Genomic DNA, 20,797 nt, shown 5'->3' with positions numbered 1-20,797 from the left:
AGCGGTTTGTGCTCTAGCATAGCAAATACAGCTAGTTCATCAATTTGAATCATGTACCCAGAAGTAACTAAAAGCCTCATTTTCTCAAAACAAAAAATTTTCTCCGCCAATCTGATTGTTCCGTCATTCTTAGCATAACACGAAGAGCATCCCTGATTTTTTTTTTTTTTTTTTGTTGGTATAGTTCTGATACACCCTGTACATAAGAAAATGTAAAGGTCCAATTTTACTGCCCTATGGGACCCTCTCTTAATCATTGCAGGATCAGATAACACTTAACCTACTCAATACTCTTGAGTTCTATTTTCTAGAAATGCAGCCACCCATTCAACCACTCTTTTGTCTAGTCCAATAGCCCTAATTTTCATCAGTAATCTTTCCTGATCTACCCTATCAAAAGCCTGGAACTGCCTTCGCAAACGTGTCTAATATAATCACAAAGAATGGTTTCCCAGAGTTTACAGTCGACACATATCAAGCAAATTGGCCTGTGATTATCCACTTTCTGCTCGTCACCCTTTCCCTTGTACACTGGGGTTACTGTTGCAATTTTCCATTCATTTGGTATCGCTCCTTCATGCAAACAGTAATCAAGTAAGTATTTCAGATATAGCACTATATCCCAACCCATAGCCTCTAATATATCACCAAAAATCTTATCAGTTCCAGCTGCCTCTCTCCAAGTGTGCTCATTACCTCATGATCTGGCCTTTGAGCCATTTATTCACAACTAATCGATTAAGGAAATCATAAAAATGTTCATAAAGCAAGCTAAATCCATAAGAAGAATTGCAGTGCAACTGATACGATCCATGTTGCATGGCTCCCGAACACCTTAAGGACAGGAAGTCCCTCTACCTCACTGCCGTGGATATTGAGAAAACTTTCCATCGCATTCCAGGTGAACTGCTTTGGCTAGCATTTTGACAACACTGTATCTTGCACTAGCTTGTCAGGTGCATTCAACTACATCATACAGCAGCAAGAAGCTACGTCCAAACTGCTGCAGGAGGATCCGATAACTTTCACATTAGAGCCGGCGTATGCTAGGCTTGGCTTGATCACCACTTGCATTAATTCTTGTGATGGACACCATTATGGCTGACCTGCCCTGCCCAATATCCTGGGCCTTTCTGCGCGCTGATGATGTCATGCTAGCTTTCAGAAAGAAACTTGATCTCCAGTGCCAAACCCATACCTGCCAACTTTACCAATTTAGGCTGGAGATTCCCAATTTTGAACAGTTTTTCCCGCCTCCCGATTATTCTATGATTTCTCCCGATTTTAGCTTTTTTTTTTAACATTTGTTTTCAAATCCCGCCATTTCAGCTTTGTATGCCAGTGGCCAGAAGTCTTTCACTCATTGGCTGCTTTCAAATGAAATATCGGCATTTATTAATACGAGAAATGCGCGCGAATGTGCGATGTTTATCAAAGCCTGTATATTTCGACGCGTATATCTATTGTCAATCTCTCGTTCTCGCATGCTATGTTCATATTCGTTCACATCAATCTGTTCGATTCTGGAGACTAATCACCAGATTTGAAGTCATTTAGTGTAGAATTTCAAAGATAGTGACTAGTGAATTTTCTAGAGATTTTAGGAGCCATTTGGAGACAATTCTGACAAATTTTAATTTATTACTTGATAAAAATAGCATTGTACTTTGCATAATAGCGCAGGCACATGATTCAATATATTAATCTAAGCATTTGCTAAGTAATGGCATCTAAGTGCATGACTGATTCACACTTGTGGAGCATGAGTGCACACCATTTTTGGAAGGCTTATCAGAGACCGATCATCTCACTCACATACTTCCTGTGAGGGAATAGAGATGTATAATTTTAGCCTTGTAGCCTCGTATAGCAACAGTTGGGTTTTGAGACAATAAGTGTTATAATATATACCATAGTACTCCTGTATTGTGGAAGATACGTAGAATAAGCTGTTTCCATCAGTTGTATCTCCTGATTTCTCTTGATTTTTCCTGATTTTCATATCAAAATCTCCTGATTTTTGGTTTTGTAAAGTTGGCAATTATGCAAACCTAAGAATCGAATGATTGGTTGACCATTGACTCAACAAAGAAGAACCAAATACATGATTTCAGACCCATGATAAAATTGAACATCCTCAAGTTAACGACCAGGAATTGCTGCAAGTAATGAAGTTTAAAAATCTTGGGTCTCTGATTGCTGACAAGATTAAATGTTTCAAGGATTAATGCAGCCTGGACAAAGTTGCGAACAACAACAAATGTAACCTGCATTTGCTGGATAAAGCAACATCCGAGTTCATGGTACAGAGCATTGGCTTGACTAGAGATTGAATTGTGTTTCCATCATAGGCATAGTCTTGCTCATTATAAAATGATAAAGCAATTGTCCAGCTGTGCTGATGGTTGGATGTATCTATTGTTTTTAAGACAACAGTCTGTATCAGCACACATTTAACATTCGGATCTATTAATGACACACCTAAGCAGATTTTTAAAATGCTTTGGATATTGTAATGTAATTTTAATCACTAATGATAGAATTTAAATTCTGAAAGCTGGCTTTAAATATTAAATGTTGCGTGCTTATACAGGCTTTTGTTTTAAAAACAATATAATTACATCATAGACATAAGGAAATGATTTATCATTATACCAGTCCATGCGAGAATGTGTGAAAGCTGACTACAATGGTCAGGATACCCTGTGAGGCTAAACCAATACAATTACAAAGATGGGCAACACACTGGAGGTCATGGAAAAGAGACCTATAGAACAACTTAGGAAAAAATGGGCAGACACTCTGCACAACACAAGAAAAGTATAAAACTGCACCCTTACATGGCCCACGATTGAATCCTAGACATTGGAGCAATAAAGCAGACCTGTCGTTAGCAGGAATAATGGTGATATACAGGAAGAAAACTGTATTCAGATAGTTCCAACCTTTATGAAGAATGTAATCTAATTTGCACCCAACATAACAGATTCTCATGCTACAAACCCGTTGAGTGTGAGTATTTGAGTATTTTTGTGACATGTTTTAAAGGATTGCCGAGAAATTCTCTCACTCTCTCTCTCTGTGCGCACATATATTTTCCTAAATGTCGTGTGGCCTACGGATGGACGTGGTGCAGTTCTTTCTAGTTGATGCTTTATAGGCGACCTGCACATCTGTGAGGATGGGGCCATACCTACGAGGTAATATAATGCCAAAGACAGCACATGCACCAGACCCTGAGGCATTGGAAGTAACCAATGAAGATTAAAATCCCCGGCCCAATCGGGAATCGAACCCAGGATCTTTTGGACCAAAGGCCAGCAAGCTAACCATTTGTCCATGGAGCCGGACACATTATGATAATAATGTACCTTAAGGAGCTTGGGACATCTTGCATAACAACCTCTTCTTATGATGGCTTTCTGATAACCAGTGTGGCTGTGTTGTTTGCACAGGTGTGTATATTTGTAATTATATGCTACAATTTGGAAGGACTGGTCAGACTTCTATGCAAAGTACCAGCCTGGCATTTGCTGTGAAACCACTTTAAAATGAAAATTGGGATTTTAATCCACTTCATTTCTCAGATGCGTTTCCTGGGCTGAGAGTGCAAATAATAATTCTATTGATATCTGCTAATTACTTTTATGATTTTTGGAGGTGCCAAGAGGGCATTTTGTCCTGTAGGAATTCTTTTATGTGCCAGTAAATCTGCTGACATGAGGCTGCCATATTTGAGCACCTTCAAATACTAACCGACTGAGCTAGGATCTCTTAGACCATTTACTATTGTATCAAAAATTTTCTTTTCTTTACATAGCGTATTTATTAAAGTTTGAGTGATTGTGTTGTAAGTTCTAGTTTGATACCAAAATGAACTACTAGAATAGTAAATATTTTGATGTCGTTATTGGAATCTGAAAAAAACATTACTGGCCTAGTTATTATTCCTTTATCTATTTTATTTATGGTGCTGAGGTAATTTTAATATCAACTTTTAGTGTGTTGCTGTGTTTGGATATCACTGTAAATACAATAATGGAACAGACTGTGTAAATTACTCCATAACATCGTCATTCTGTATTCTAACACACTCTTTACAGTAGAAAAGTATATTCTTAATGCTGACATGGTACAGAAAAACTTTTTTTCTATTTGCAAACCTAAGTAAACAGCAATCTCAAGTTTTCTTTGCTTTACAACTAAATAAAAGTGAAAGTTCACCCTTCTTAGATGTTAGCTTGGGATTGAATGCTTATATGAAACCTATTTGCATATAGTCACACTTACACTCAAGTCACCATCACATTACAAAAGGCTGTCAGCTTGCATTCAGGAGTCAATGGGTTTGAACCTATTTGTCAGCAGCCCTGATGATGGTTTTCTGTGGTTTCCTATTTTCTCACAGGCAAATGCCAGGGCTGTACCTTAATTAAGGCCCTTCCACTCCTACCCCTTTCGTATCTCATCGTCACCATAAGACCTATCTGTTTCGGTGCGACGTAAAGCATATTTTAAAAAAACTTTACAAAAGAATTTGTAATATGTTTTGTATAGGCTTCCATTTTTAAAAACTACCATTATGAATAAAGGTTACTATGACCATGTATTCCAATGGAGAGGATAAGAGTAATCAGCATTTGAGGAAGTCATGAGGGGATGCTTCATATTTCCCATTCATAACATCTTAGAACAAACTCCTTAGACTTCCACCTACATGTTTAGTGTTGCCATTCTGGCTTGTACATGGAATATGATTCAGCATTACCTAGATATCTTTGGAAATTAGTTTTCTTGTTGTGCCACTTATTTTAATATATTACAGGATAATTTTTATTGGTCTAATATTACTGATACTTTCAATCATGATTTCAGAATTTCTTGGTATTTCCTTATGTGCCAGTAAATCTGCTGACATAAGGCTGCCATATTTGAGCACCTTCAAATACTAACAGACTGAGCTAGAATCTCTTAAACCATTTGCTATTGTATCAGAATTTTTCTTTTCTTTACATAGCACATGTGGTATTTTCCTGTGACAAAATTTCATACTGAAAGGTTATTATGCCAGAGGTGCCAACTGCTATGGATTTTCCATATTTTCTAGGATTTTCTCACATAAATTATGGCAATATGGCAGCAGTGCTGATTATTGCAGATTTAATGAAATCAAAATGCTCTATAAATTCTCTCGTGAACATGAAATTAGTCAGCATCCTTTAACTGTGAGCATTACATTCTTTGATGTAGGCAAATTCTTGCTCAGTTTCTGTTCTGTTACATGTGATTTAGTAATGAGTTGCCTGCATTGATAATTACTTCTGTTGCCATTATGTGGTGCAAACATTTATTTTGGTGAAGTGACTTTTCTTGTCAGTCACTGGAAAGTAATTCAAAGTTTTACTTACTTAATACCAATTGTTACAGGACTTATTCTGAGATGCAATGAAATTCATAAGCCAACCTGGATTACTACTAAGGTAGTTGTTACAACTTTCAACTTTCATAGATTTGCTTTCTTCAGTCCAAGAAGTTTACATTTGTTCTCCTCCCTGACTTGTATTTGATGAAGTACATACAGGAAACTAATGATACTTCGTCATTTGTCATTTTAATCAGTATATTCGTGTTCAGCTGTAGGATGTTTGTTGAATACTAATTGAGGCACTGACATGGAGAGAATAGTAAACAGTCAGGCTGATAGCACTGAATGAACAGTAAGTCAATCAGCAGAATGGTTTAGATCCTACAAGCGACGTAGATGGAACTTGCATTGAGTACATGAAACTTGGCCTGGGGAATGATTCATGTTACTCATGCCTCATGCTCTGTGGGGAAGGATACTGCATCCGAGTTTGTCAACATCGTCGTCTACATTGAAGCCCTAATACTGTCATTTTGTTATTGTTTTTCCGTTCTGTCAGTAAACTTGTGCACACTATTATCGAAGAGAAGCATGGGGGTGTTGTTTTCACAAATCTCGAGGGGAAATGTCTGAAGTTGTATGCCCACAATTATAAATACACTCGGCAGGACAAAAAAGAACATGTAAAAGCTTATATCAACTCCTTCCTTACCTTACATTCTTTGATGTATGCAATTTCTTGCTCAGTTTCTCTTCTGTTACATGTGATTTAGTAATGAGTTGCTTGAATTGATAATTACTTCTGTTGCCATCATGTGGTGCAAACATTTATTTTGGTGAAGTGACTTTCCTGGACACTGTAAATCGTCAAAGTGGTATCTGAACATCTCAACACCCACAGAACGTTCCGTGGTTTGATGAAGGCAAATCCTGGCTCCAATATTGATACATTACTGAGAAGGTTGCAAGACATACTGACATTGATAATCCTAAATCTTGTATGACTATTGCAACCTGTGCATTCATGTTGGCGATTCAGGACAGAATATCGTGTGCATTTGTCATGAAGGGATTGCCAGATGTGGGGAAATAAGATTGCTTTTTTGTTTTGAAAGTATGATGCCTGGTAACAGTACAAAGAGGAGTTATATGCTGTTGCAGTATCTTGTTGGGAAAAACTATTTTGATACCATCCACCTTAAATGTTTAGTATCTAGGCACTCCCAAGTGCCATCTGATCCCAACTTCAGCGTAATTAAAAAGAAGAAAAGCATATGCCCAACAGTGGTTCCGAATGAACTTGGAGAGATGGTCCGAAATGCTAGGCATATCTTACTATTTCGAGTTATCTTGATGTCAAAGGAAGATATTTTTGACTTTGCTAAGGAGAGCAGCACATTTTTAAACACTTCACCACTCAAAATCAATGCCCTGTTATGGGTAAAGATTTCAAGAGCTGAGTTACCACTGATGAAAACTAGGTGAAAATTCAACAAAATTGAAATGTGGAAGGACCCTAATGTATTTAAAAAAAGGACCATATCACAGTGTCATAAGCAACTACGTCCAGTTTCTTGGAAAAATTCCAGTTGTCAGTGATGCCATATTGCTATATTGGATTATTTAGACTAGAAGTATCATGGGTTTTACTATGTAATCTCTTCGTGAATGCTCACAATATTGTAATCTGCCAATAAACTGATGTTTTGTTATAACTTATATGTGTACATGTAGGTTTATACAAGACAGTTTACATTTATTTTGATTGCAGAAGAGCTTCCATTAATAAATTGTCATTTTCTACATTTTGACTGGAAGGTGATTGGGGATTTAAATGAGACTATGGAGTGGGTATGTGGGGAAACTGGGAGTGAGATTTCTAGATCCTAATGGGTGGGTAGGAGATAGGGATCTGTGCTCAGATGGCCTTCACTTAAACCACAGTGGTACATATAAGTTAGGAAATTTGTTTAGAAGGGTTACAGGGAGGTACATTCAGGCAAATAGGGTGGTCTAGGGAGTGGTGATAAGGGTACAGGGATCTGGAAGTCAAGTAGGAATGACATAAAAATGTTAGTGTGGAACTCTAGAAGTATTGTAAAGAAGGGAATAGAATTCAGTAATTTAATAGATATATACTTGCCAGATATTCTAATGGGAGTTGAAGCATGGCTGAGAAATGATATAATGGATGCAGAAATTTTCTCATAGAACTGGGCTTTGTATCATAGAGATAGGATAGGAATGGTAGGAGGGGGAGTATTAATTCTGGTGAAAGAAGAATTTGTCAGCTACAAAAATGTTAAAGATGACAAATATGAAATTCTAGGTGTAAGGCTCATTTCTAAAGATAATAGGCAGCTTGATGTCTTTGGAGTGTACAGACTGGGAAAGGGTAGCGCTGACGCTGATTCAGAATTATCTGATAGGATAGTCAGCTATGTGGGTGATATGGAAAGGAATGTGATTGTAGCAGGAGATCTGAGTTTACCAAATGTCAATTGGGAAGGTAATGTGAACGACAGGATGTATGACTAACAAATGGCAAATAAGTTAATATGGGAAGGACAGCTGATTTAGAAAGTGATGGAACCAACCAGAGGGAAAAATATTGTAACGTGTTGGCGGGGTAAATAAGTAAATAAAGGAGTACAGAACCTGGTAGCGTCCTATTTCTAAGATTTATTAACTAAGCACTACAATTACAGCTTTACACACACACAGATGATAGCCGAGATTACAAGTTACACAAGTAGACTTACACGGTTTGTGCTCTCTCTCTTAGTTTCTCATGTTCCATCTACAATGACACACACACACACACACACACACACACACACACACACACACACACACACACACAGGGTCATTGATTATTTACACTACAGTCACTCAGCCAATCACTCGCACTTGTTAGCGCTGTCACGGTCCACAGCCTACACGTCAGTCTCGCAGGTCGGGATAGTATCCAGTGTTCACTCAATCCGTCGAACCCCGTTCGCAGTCCGCACACGTCGGCACCCAGTGTTCCCTTTGCGCTGCTCCAAAACACTCCAGGTTCTCCTCCAGCAGCTGGCGTCAAGGGACACACACACACGGCATCAGGGAAACAGGAACGAGTCGTCGGCTCCAACAGGCAGATACTCCATCAGGCTGACATCTCGGCCCAGGCTATCACTGACTGAGCTCTTCGCTAACTCACACCAGCGAACTCAATCTCGCTCTCGCTCACTCACTAACTGACTCTCACTGACTCCGTCTAACTCTCACTAACTCTCACTGACTGTCACTCCAAGTTACTCCTCTCCTTATATAGCTGCGCCGACCCTTCTGGAACAGTCCAGATGCTGGATGTATCCAGGAACCTCGCGAGATGGAAGACTCCAGATTGATAGTCGAGTAATTACCCTCGTCCTCTGCTGTGGGATCGCGCACGGAGGCGAGAGGGCCGGCTTAACATCAAGTGTTGCTCGTGATTGGCGCGCTCGAGCGTAAGGGGGTGGGGCCGAAACGATGACGCCCCCGGCGCGTATTGACTTGGCATGGCGGACGCTATAACCATTGCAATATCCTGGACGTGATGCTGATAAAACCAGATGAGCTCTATAGAGAAACTGAAGTAATAGATGGTATTAGTGATCATGAAGCTGTTTTTGTTGTAGTTAGAAATAAATGTGATAGAAAGGAAGGTCTTAAAAGTAGGACTATTTGGCAGTACCATATGGCTGATTAAGCAGGCATGAGGCAGTTTCTAAAAAGTAACTATGATTGGTGGAAAATGGTAAATAAAAATGTAAACAGACTCTGGGATGGGTTTAAAGCAATTGTTGAGGAATGTGAAAACAGGTTTGTACCCTTAAGGGTGGTAAGGAATGGTAAAGACCCACCTTATTATAATAGAGAAATAAAGAGACTAAGAAGGAGGTGCAGATTGGAAAGAAATAGTTAGAAATGGCTGTGGAAGTAAGGAGAAATTGAAGGAACTTACTAGAAAATTGAATCTAGCAAAGAAGGCAGCTAAGGATAACATGATGGCAAGCATAACGGGCAGGCATACAAATTTAAGTGAAAAATGGAAGGGTATGTATAGATATTTTAAAGTAGAAACAGGTTCCAAGAAGGACATTCCAGGAATAATTAATGAACAAGGGGAGTGTGTATGTGAGGATCTTCAAAAGGCAGAAGTATTCAGTCAGCAGTATGTAAAGATTGTTGGTTACAAGGATAATGTCCAGATAGAGTAGGAGACTAAGGCTAAAGAAGTATTAAAATTTACATATGATAAAAATGACATTTACAATAAGATACAAAAGTTGAAAACTAGAAAAGCAGCTGGCATTGATAAGATTTCTGGGGATATACTAAAGTCAATGGGTTGGGATATAGTACCATATCTGAAGTACTTACTTGATTATTGTTTGGTCGGAGGAGCTATACCAGATGAATGGAGAGTTGCTATAGTAGCCCCTGTGTATAAAAGGGTGATAGACATAAAGCTGAAAATTACAGGCCAGTAAGTTTGACATGCATTGTATGTAAGCTTTGGGAAGGCATTCTTTCTGATTATATTAGATATGTTTGTGAAACTAATAACTGGTTCGATAGAAGGCAGTTCGGTTTTAGGAAAGGTTATTCCACTGAAGTTCAACTTGTAGGATTCCAACAAGGTATAGCATATATCTTGGATTCAGGAGGTCAAATGGACTGTATCGCGATTGACCTGTATAATGCATTCGATTGGGTGGATCATGGGCGACTACTGGCAAAAATGAGTGCAATTGGACTAGACAAAAGAGTGATTGAATGGGTTGCTATATTTATAGGAAATAGATCTCAGAGAATTAGAGTAGGCAAAGCTTTATCTGACCCTGTAATAATTGAGAGGGGAATTCCTCAAGGCAGTATTATTGGACCTTTATATTTTCTTATATATATGTAAATGATATGAGTAAAGAAGTGAAATCGGAGATGAGGCTTTTTGCAGATGATGTTATTGTGTTTAGAGTAATAAATTACAAGATTGTGAGAAACTGTAAAATGACCTCGATAATGTTTTGAGATGGACAGTAGGCAATGGTATGTTCATAAACAGGGCTAAAAGTCAGGTTGTGAGTTTTGCAAATAGGAAAAGTCCTCTCAGTTTTAATTACTGCATAGATGGGGTGAAAGTTCCTTATGGGGATCATTGTAAGTACCTAGGTGTTAATACAAGGAAAGATCTTCATTGGGGTAATCACATCAATGGGATTATAAATAAAGGGTACAGATCTCTGCACATGGTTATGAAGGTGTTTAGGGGTTGTTGTAAGGATGTAGAGGAGAGGACATAAATGTCTCTGGTAAGACCCCATCTAGAGTATGGTTCCAGTGTATGGGACCCTCACCAGGATTACTTTATTCAAGAACTGGAGAAAATCCAAAGAAAAAGTGGCTTGATTTGTTTTGGGTGATTTCCGACAAAAGAGTAGTGTTACAAAAATGTTGCGAAACTTGGGCTGGGAGGACTTGGGTGAAACGAGGCGAACTGCTCAAGTAAGTGGTATGTTCTGAGCTGTCAGTGGAGAGATGACGTGGAATTACATTAGTAGACAAATATGTTGGTGTGGTGTCATTAAAAGTAAGAAAGATTACAATATGAAGATAAAGTTGGAATTCATGGGGACAAATTGGGGCAAATATTCATTATTAGAAAGGGGAGTTCGGGATTGGAATAACTTGCCAAGGGAGATGTTCAATAAAGTTCAATAAAATAAAAATTTCTTTGAAATCGGTTAAGAAAAGGCTAGGAATACAACATATAGGGAATCTGCCATTTGGGCAACTGCCCTAAATGCAGATCATTGATTGATTGATTGATTGATTGATTGATTGATTGATTGATTGATTGATTTACTGATTGATTGATTGATTGATTGATTGATTGATTGATTGATTGATTGATTGATTGATTGATTGATTGATTTTAAAGCATTTTGTTGCTTCTCGTGCAAACTTTACTTGTTGTGACTTACTGTCTTCCCCATGTCAGCACCTCAGTTGAATGTCAGAAACAGGTAATTTCCTCTTTATTTTTTTTGCTAGGGGCTTTGCGTCGCACCGACACAGATAGGTCTTACGGCGACGATGGGATAGGAAAGGCCTAGGAGTTGGAAGGAAGCGGCCGTGGCCTTAATTAAGGTACAGCCCCAGCATTTGCCTTGTGTGAAAATGGGAAGCCACGGAAAACCATTTTCAGGGCTGCCGATAGTGGGATTCGAACCTACTATCTCCCAGATGCAAGCTCACAGCCGCGCGCCTCTACACGCACGGCCAACTCGCCCGGTATTTTCCTCTTCTATGAATGAGGATGAAAGATATGAAGTTAGGCACTTCTAGACCTTGTAAATACAAACCACAAAAGAGTATGCAGTGTCACATGAAAGGAATAAAATGCTCAAAATATCACTGTATTGTTTAAAGTAGTGTTATTATGGGATATTTATAAGACATGAAGTGGTATACCAAACACAGTAACAACCAGTGTCTTTAAAAATAAGTATCATAATAGGTGACAGCTTCTAGAATTAAGGTACTTAGTACATACTTTTATGAATTAATTGGTTGAACTATTCGTAGAGTAATTGTACTATAAAATATATTTTTTATTATAATTGTTTATTTTTACATATTCCAGTGTATTTCTGTATATGTAGTTTCTTTGGAAAATTGCCATCATGTTATGGTGAATTATATTGTAGTAGGGAGTAATACTTTAATAGGTGACATCAGAAAATACTGATGTTCCTTAAACCCTAGTCTCTTGTCTGTTTTACATTTATAATTTATTATGAGATAATCTTTTCCTTTGCAACATTTCCAATTATCCTCTGGTTCATAGTACTATTTTACATTGTTTTTAATGTTGGACATAGTATTTTACTCATTTTTGTACAGAAGAACCCCATTATTTATTCCTGTCTAGTGTTGGTAAATTTGCTTATAATTTGTTTTAAATTGATGTCTATATATCCTCTCAAAAGATATGTATGAGTTCCACTGAATCTCTGCCCTTCCTCATAATGACCATAAGGATATTATATGGAGGGTATTTGATATATAGTAATACAGAGATGTGGAGGATCATCTTTAAGGACTAAGCCTATTATGTTGTTCGTCTTAACTCCATATAATGTGAACCTGGTTTTAATAATAACTCTTTTTTATGTCTCTAATTCCTCATCAATACCAGTGCAGAGACCCATGTTCAATTTGTCATTGTTATTATTCAGAGCTTAGATATGACAGGACAGGCCCAGTTCATTTTTACCAAATTTTCCCCCTCCATTTGCCTTGTATATCAAATGCCCTCACTTATGAATATATTAGAAAAACAAATTCTCATGTAGATATTTTACCTTTTATATAGCAAATTCAATTGTGGTGATAAAGTCAAAATACTGCCCTCTGCAAGTATACCCTTAGTGATAAATATTTAGTTTTTTAGTACTCACAATTCTTGCTTAATTCTGCTAGAGTGAAACTTCATTAGAATATTTTCAACCAAGTAATTTAGAGCAGTGAGATGTTACATTTATTTGTAAAACCAATCAAATGTTGCATGCAGTATGAAGTATGGTGCAGAATGTGTTCATTATTTATGAGCTTGCAATGTTTCATGCTGATCCTGTTCTATCACAGGAAGGATATCTCCCCTATTGTTCAGTATCTCTATTTGCATAAATATGTGGAGGAACATATTGAAGACCTTTGGTACTGTAGAGAAAGTGCATACACAGATTGAAAAAAATACCATCATTGGTGAAGCAGTGGGGGACTAAAATTCTTAGACTGTGTTCTCATTTGTCTTGTTTACTACTTTTCAAGGACTAAACTGACCACTTCAGAAAGTATTATATTACTATCGTGATTGTAGATTTTAGTCACTTATTCCTGGAAAATGCACGTATAGGAACTTACTTTAAGCAAGTAAGCGAGCTAGCCAACTTAAGAGCATGAATTAAAAACCTGTAATCATAAGCTACAGGAGATATGGTATTTTGTAGAAACTAAATTTCAGGGATGTATCCAATTTTTGGGGTACCATCCCTTAACATACAATCAAATAATGAAATGTATATGTACTACAAACATCATTGTAACATACTCATTCAAATAACAATATATATTACAAAAATTGTGAAAGTCCGACTCCTTGGCTGAATGGTCAGTATTGAGGCTTTCAGTTCAGAGGATCCCAGGTTTGATTCCAGGCTAGGTCGGAGATTTTAATTGCATCTGATTAATTCTTCTGGCTCGGGGACTGGGTGTTTGTGTTTTTCCCAACCCTTTCCTCTTCATAATCAGACTACACATTACACTACCAAACACCACAAAAACACGCAATAGTGATTACATCCCTCCATAGAGGGTTGGCATTAGGAAGGGCATCCAGACATAAAACAGGGCCAAATCCACATGTGCGACTTCGCACCCGCGACCCCACAGATGTGGGAAAAGCGGCGGTGGTGGTGGTGGTGGTAGTGGTAGTAGTAGATCTAAAAAATTATAAAAACTCACAAGAATAAAACAACATATAGATGACTGCATGTTTTTTGTGTCATCAGGCAGATTTTCGTGATATAACATTGAAATTTCTCATCGACTTATACATTCATGCTGGGAACGTATGCTTTAAGAATCAACAGGCTGTGGTTCATGTAATTAGGATGGGATACTGTATGGGGAAATGAGCTTTTAAAACCAACTAGTATGCAAGCCTGTCTTATGCCCGGTTTCTGGAGTGGTGAGATATCTTTCCGATAGCTATTGCTTTGTTACAGCTGTAGACTCGATAAATCTTTGCTGCGCTGCACAAGGGAGCAACAGCTCACTTATCGAACTGTCAACTATTGGCTTGTTGATCAAGTTTCATAAATACACACTAGATGCCACCCCTCATACTGCTTTGTTTTTGTGCATTAGGTGTGTTCCCTAGATTGTCAGGCGCATGCACAAAAGTAATGCATCGTGTTTGAGCTTTCTGTACAGCTCCTATTATCTCCTCATTGCCATGCAGCAAGAAATGGGTATTCGACTAGTTCTTGCAGACGTGGGTGTCAGTTTGTGGTGTTTAAGGACTGTCAGAAGAATTTGATATTGATTGAGGATTTCTAAAGAAATATGCTCACGAGTGGCACATGTCACGCGCAATCCAGTTTGCACCGTATATCTTCCCTGGTATTATAAAATATGAACATTGTTTGATCACAGTATAACGATATACATCGGGTAATTATCATAATTATATAATCTATTAGTTCCTTGTAATGTAATATCGTTAATTAAAAACAATCTGACGATAAAAGTATATGCTCACTGCCAATGCAAGTAGGCCTACTATGATAAATGTGTAATTATCTGTTATACTCGCTTACTGGTACCAGTGCTTTTATGGACACGAATGCAGTCAGAGTTACTAATATGATGACTCAGTAGTACTGAATCTTAAAGGGTATCATAATTAATAATTGATCAACAGGGGACAATGGAAAATTATTTGTCACAGGACGCAGATTGTCACCTGTAACCTCTACCAAACCTATGAGAGTATATTTGTTTATCCTCGTTCTGTCTTTGAATTCATTTTCACTACTGTATACTTAATTAGAACATTAGGCCGACGATGATATAATCGTAGTCGTTCTAGAATGTTGACCATTTCTACAATTTCTTCGTCAGAAGAAGATGAGTAGGTAGGTAAGGGTTGTTCTGCCCGAAGGCAGGTCCGAAACTCCGCAGAGGTATTCCTGAGCTGGAGTTTACGTGCGGTAGGGTGGCCAGTTCCTTTCCGCTCCTCCATTCCCTTACCCCCCCACCGACAGCGCGTGGCAACCCATCCAACTCCTGACCACGCGCAATGTTGCTTAACTGCGGAGATCTCACGGGATCCGGTGTTTCAACACGGCTACGGCCGTTGGCAAGAAAATGAGTAAGCCATAGAAAATTTTAACAAACACAATGTTAGCTGCTGATACTGAAGTACTGCGCATGCGCCCACCAAGTTAACAAATAGATATCTCCTGCTCAGGGCAGGACAAGTTAGCAAGTGATTTATCGAACCGATAGATGTATCTTACGTTCGTGAACGCCAAAACACAAGTTAACCATTCGATACCGCTATAGGTTCGATATCTTATGTTCCAGAAACCGGGCATTAGACTGTCATAATTACTATGTGAAATGTAATTGGAAATTTGAAATGACTAAACAGTTCAGATACGTTGGTCATCATTGTGTTATTCTTCCTATCTATATCTGGTCCCAATTTCAGCCTTCCAAACATTCTCGATTTCTTGGTGTCCCCGTGGAAGGTGACAGAGCTCAGGGATGGTCATATATCAGACTTGTGTCAATAGTTGAATGTGTGCGCATCAACATTGCAACAATCGCTTTGCTGAGAGAAACTTTTTTTTTTTTTTTTTTTTTTTGGAAAAGTGGAAAAATTGTGTTTTCTAATACATTCAATGTATGTTTCTTGTAAAGGGGGGATAACCTACAGTATATCAGGTGTCAATTTCAGCTGTTGAGATCTTCTTGTTTTCTCAATATCCCTGTGATAGTTGGACTGACAGACATAGGGATTTATGTGTGTTCTTCATAGCATCGCCTACTTTCCATGCGGTGAGGAGGGGTGGATGATAAACTGTCGAGTTATCTGTCCTAAGGAAAAGGAAGAAAAACCTGCAAATATGTTAATAGTGGACCTTTGAGAATTCAGCGTTTTTAAGGATGGATGATGGTTAAAATCAGCATCTGTTGATAGGGACACTTCCAAAACCATTAGACTTTAATGCTTGGTTAAAGGGAAGTGGGGTTCTGTTTTTCATTCCTATTAATACTTCAAACTTACAAATCATCACTCTTGTCATCCATTTCACTGTTATGAAGTTCCTTCATTTTTCTTCTCCGTTGATTTTTCCTCAGGATTAACTAGATGATATGGTGATGATGGTGATTGCTTTTTTTTTTTTTTTTTTAAAGGGAAAAAACAGCGTGATTTTTCTTAACTTCCAAGTAAAGGACATGCAACTAATGACGGTTATTTGGATAAAGGATAGTTGCAGTTTCACACGATATATGTAAAGAGTCAGTAAACTAACTTTTTTCTCTTATAGGTGAAACATTGGTTTGAACATTTCTGCATCACACTATTTCTCTGGAAATAAAATTAAGAACTTACAGTAATTTTCTTATTCATTCCCCATGGAATATAATTTTATTAGGATACAAAAATCATCATATCCTGTAATAATAAATTTAATTTATCATTATTTAAAAAATAGTTAAGTTATGAAACACACACACATATATATATATACATACTAATCATTTAATATTATTGCTGCTGAAAATTAAAAATGATAAATAATATTAAACTTGTGAATAATATCAAAACCTTCAAACAATAATATAAATAAAATAATGTCTCATGAAATTCTAGATATTATAGACTGAAACTTCCAACATGCTATGGTGACGTCGTCTTCAAGTCAACCTGACAAGACCCTCCACTTGACGCTGAGCTGCATAGCTTGAGGAAGCATACTCTTCATTTGGTCATGCTGTTGAAATGGACTATATCTTCCATATCAGTGCATAGTAGTTATGGAATTGTATTCTTTTCCCATGATTCTTTAAAAGGTAATTAATTTTAAGGATCTGATTAAATTGTAAAAGCCCTGAAGATGGTCTTCCATTTTCACACCAGGCAAATGCTGGGGCTGTAGCTTAACTAAGGCCACGGTCGCTTCCTTCCCACTCCTAGCCCTTTCCTGTCCCATCATCACCATAAGAACTGTCTATGTTGGTGCGACGTAAATCTAATAATGAAAAAAGAAAAAATGTAAAGGAGAATATGCTGCTATTTTTAGGCCAGTTGAATAATTTTATCATATGGTATTCTTGACAAAAAGAAATATTTGTTAGAGAGACATAGTTCATTAGATTTTTTATGGTTTTATTTTATATCCTTTTATACACTTTTTTTAATTTTTATTGGTAACAGTTAAATCACTGCTTCCATATTTTTTTCAGGAAAGAACATACAGTATATTTATTATTTTACACAGAGCTGCTACTTTTGTTTCTTTCCTGATAGGACACAGCTTTTGGTATGTGCTAGTATCTTCTGGTGGTAGATGCCAGTGTGTGTTGAACTTTCCCTTTGTTTTGGCTGTTGTCTAGTTCTAATTGAATGCATTCAGAGGCCAGTAGCATATAGCCATGTCTGGCCTACACTTGTGAATGGAACTGAAGATTAGCATGTCTCAGCATATTGAGATACTACCTAAAATTACACTCAAATTTATATTTGTTCGTTCATGCAATCATTTCACTATATTGTTGTTTGAACTGTATTTTAAAATGTTATGATGTGATCATAGAGAGTGTAATTTTAAAACCCTTACTAGAAGCACTTTCATTACTTTTACTCTTTTTCTGTCATAGAATTTTGTTGTAGCTTGTGTGAAGTATTACATAACAACTGGTTGGACTTTTACCATTAAGGAAGGAAGGAAGGAAGGAAAAAAAAAAAAAATTGAATTTCTTTAGAAACCTTTCACTGATATTGATAGCCTAGACGTCAAATATTAATTGCTAATGTTTCCAAAGAGATGTTAATTGTAAATTGATAGTTTTACGCATTGTTTTTATTGTTCCAATATAGAAATTATTATTATTAATAATAATAACAACAACAACAACAACAACAAGAACAGAGGTTTAACGTTCCAATACATGCTAAGGATCATCCTAATGAGATATGTCATGGCATGTTACTGCATTTATATAAAGATCTGTAATTTTCATCACGTCTTGCCAGTACTCTCCATTACTTAGTTTTCTTAGATAATGTAAAAATTTGCTGTGAAATTAAATAATGAAGTTTCACTCAGTCTTGTACTTTAATTGTAGTTTCATTGCATCTGTGCATGAAATCTTGATATTTTTTATTTGCTGTGTTATTATATATTATTGTATTGTCTGTACATATCTGTTGTGTTTAGTTAGGCTCCTCACCTTATGAGTAGGCTGCATACTGCATGCTACAGGATGTTCCTCTAGATGCTGGCCATTATTATTACCTTGTATAGTTTTTCTTTTTGTAAGCAAATGACAAACTAGTCACTGTACTGTTGGGGAGCAATTAATTGTACAAAATATTTTATGCGTTTAAAGTGAATTAAGCCTTCTCTGTGACACTGTGTGTCTGTCTCGATTCATTATTTAATGCCTAGTGCAGTTAGATGTAAATCATATTGTCAAAGACTGTAACTTCAGTGAATGAAGCAACGAAAAATTTACGTCCACTGTTGTGGACATCAGGGAGTGTTTGGCAAGATAAAATATTTCTTTTGAATATCTTTTCCAGTGTTGTATTACGTATGCAGGTAAAAGTTATGTGTGGTATTTGATCTACAATGTAGTATGGAATGTAATTCAAATCAGACTGGTGATACTTTCAGCTCAGATATTCGGAAATTGTTTAGAGAAAGTTTCTCGTTCAGCATTAGTGAAACTTACGCCTTTTTCTGCAATAATTTTTTCTGTTGTAAGCAATAAATGAACATAAAATGAGTTTATTGTGCTGAATTGTGTACTGATAGTTCACAATAGTATGAATATATAGGAATTGTTATCAGACCAAATTCTTATGCAATTTACCAATAAGGACACGCTTGTCATTTAAGGTATAAAAGTTTGCCTTTTTTACTTAAGTGAATATAAAATTGATGTCCTCTCCTTTTAGTACAGATATATACTTAAACATGCAAGTAAATTTTGAGTTCAGTTGATTGGCTTTGTACCATTCCGAATAATTATTATGAAGTTCAGTTAAGCTGAGGAAAAGAGTGAATAAATTTTCCTAAAATATTAAACATTCCAGACAGTTGAAAGATGTCTGAGAAATTATTTAGTATGAGTAATCAAGATACTCTTACGACTTGCCATCATTGTAATAAATTCATCAGAATGTCATTTGAGTAAGTTAGGCTTGCCCTAAAAGGCTCAAACTGGTGGTATGGTTCATTAACAGAAAAAAAAAAAAAGTTTAGTCGTGGTAATTATATCAGCTTTCTAACATTAAAGTTTGAAGTAATTTCATTTTTTATTGTGGCAGGCCACATATTTATTTCAAGTGGGGCAATCTTTCTTTAAATCCCATTTTCCAGTTGATGCAGTTATATTTGCAGCTATATTTAAGTATTTATGGTTATGTGCCAAATGCTTCCAAATCTGTATAACTGTCGAATGTTATGATAAACAATTTTCATGACCTATTTTTAACTTCCAGTATGGGTTAACATGCCATCACTTTGGGATTTTTATTTTGTTTGTAGGTAGTGATATGATTTTCTGGTGGATTTGTAAATAGGTGCTTTATTTATTTTTTTAGAATCTCGTAACTAAGACAAAATGACAAATGTACATACGTGTTGTATTTGTAAGTGTGTGGCAGCAGTATACATTGCTATGAACATAGTGAAGATATTTTATTTGAAAATATATTTTTATTACTATTTTATCAGTGCTGGGTTAAGTGGTAGAACATTCACTTGTTTGTTCTATCTTTACCTGTCACTTGTGTATTTATTATTGGTAGTGATAATACTTAATCATCGTCACCATCATTATCACCATTTTCATTACCATAATGTTTATAATTAGTACTAGAACTTTCCCATATATATTGTGTGGGGTTACTTTTACCTCAGTTACAGTCATTGTTCAACTGTGATAAGACGAGCTATTTTGTGAAGAATTTGAACAACTCAGATTCATAGGAAAATGCCCACCACTTCTGAGTCATCTATATAATATAGCTGTGAGAAATAAACTTATGTCAAAATAAATACTTCATTAAAAATTATGTTACCTTCATTCTCTAAATGTGTTATTATTAATCTTAACAAATGTGCTAGTCCAAAAATTCTTACATATTTTACTTCCAACTTCTTGATCTTTTATGTGATTATTTAATGCAGTGGAGGTTTTCAGCAAACATTCATATTGTTGCTGTGAGTTTTTATACATAGGCCTGTAAGTATTTGTTTGTAATTATGCTTAACATGAACTGCTAAAGAATATCCCATTTTGAAAAATAAGAGAAACATGTTTGGGGCAAAGTAACATTCTGAATTACAGAAGTGGCATTCAATACTAAAGTCAAGTGTATAAGTTACTTGGTGACTCAGTCGTGCCATTATGTTGGTCTGTTTTTGAAGTCATCTTCATTATAATCGGAGCTGAATTCAAGTTTGGTTATTCATTCATTACTCAAAGTTCAGTGATCCCTTGATCCACTGGTTGAATAAGAGCAGTTACTTTTGGTGAAAAATACATAACCTTAGTCACTGTCGATAGTGTTCAGAACTTAACTGACTAATGACA

General features: G+C 36.6%; 1 protein-coding gene across 2 annotated transcripts in view; it reads left to right on the top strand.

The window, feature by feature from the left end:
- Positions 1 to 20,273, top strand: part of LOC136864387 (CTTNBP2 N-terminal-like protein) — a 441,040-nt gene extending 420,767 nt beyond the window's left edge. For both annotated transcript variants that reach the window (XM_067141318.2, XM_067141317.2), the window contains one exon: positions 16,845 to 20,273. In XM_067141318.2, the coding sequence (XP_066997419.2) occupies positions 16,845 to 16,858 (14 nt within the window). In that variant the 3' untranslated portion in view covers positions 16,859 to 20,273. The remainder of the gene's footprint in view (positions 1 to 16,844) is intronic.
- The last annotated feature ends 524 nt before the right edge of the window (positions 20,274 to 20,797 follow it).

Source organism: Anabrus simplex, chromosome 2, assembly GCF_040414725.1.
Source record: "Anabrus simplex isolate iqAnaSimp1 chromosome 2, ASM4041472v1, whole genome shotgun sequence".
Taxonomy (NCBI): Eukaryota; Metazoa; Arthropoda; class Insecta; order Orthoptera; family Tettigoniidae; genus Anabrus; species Anabrus simplex.
The sequence above is the reverse complement of the archived record's forward strand: the minus strand, read 5'-3'. Positions and strand labels throughout refer to the sequence as shown.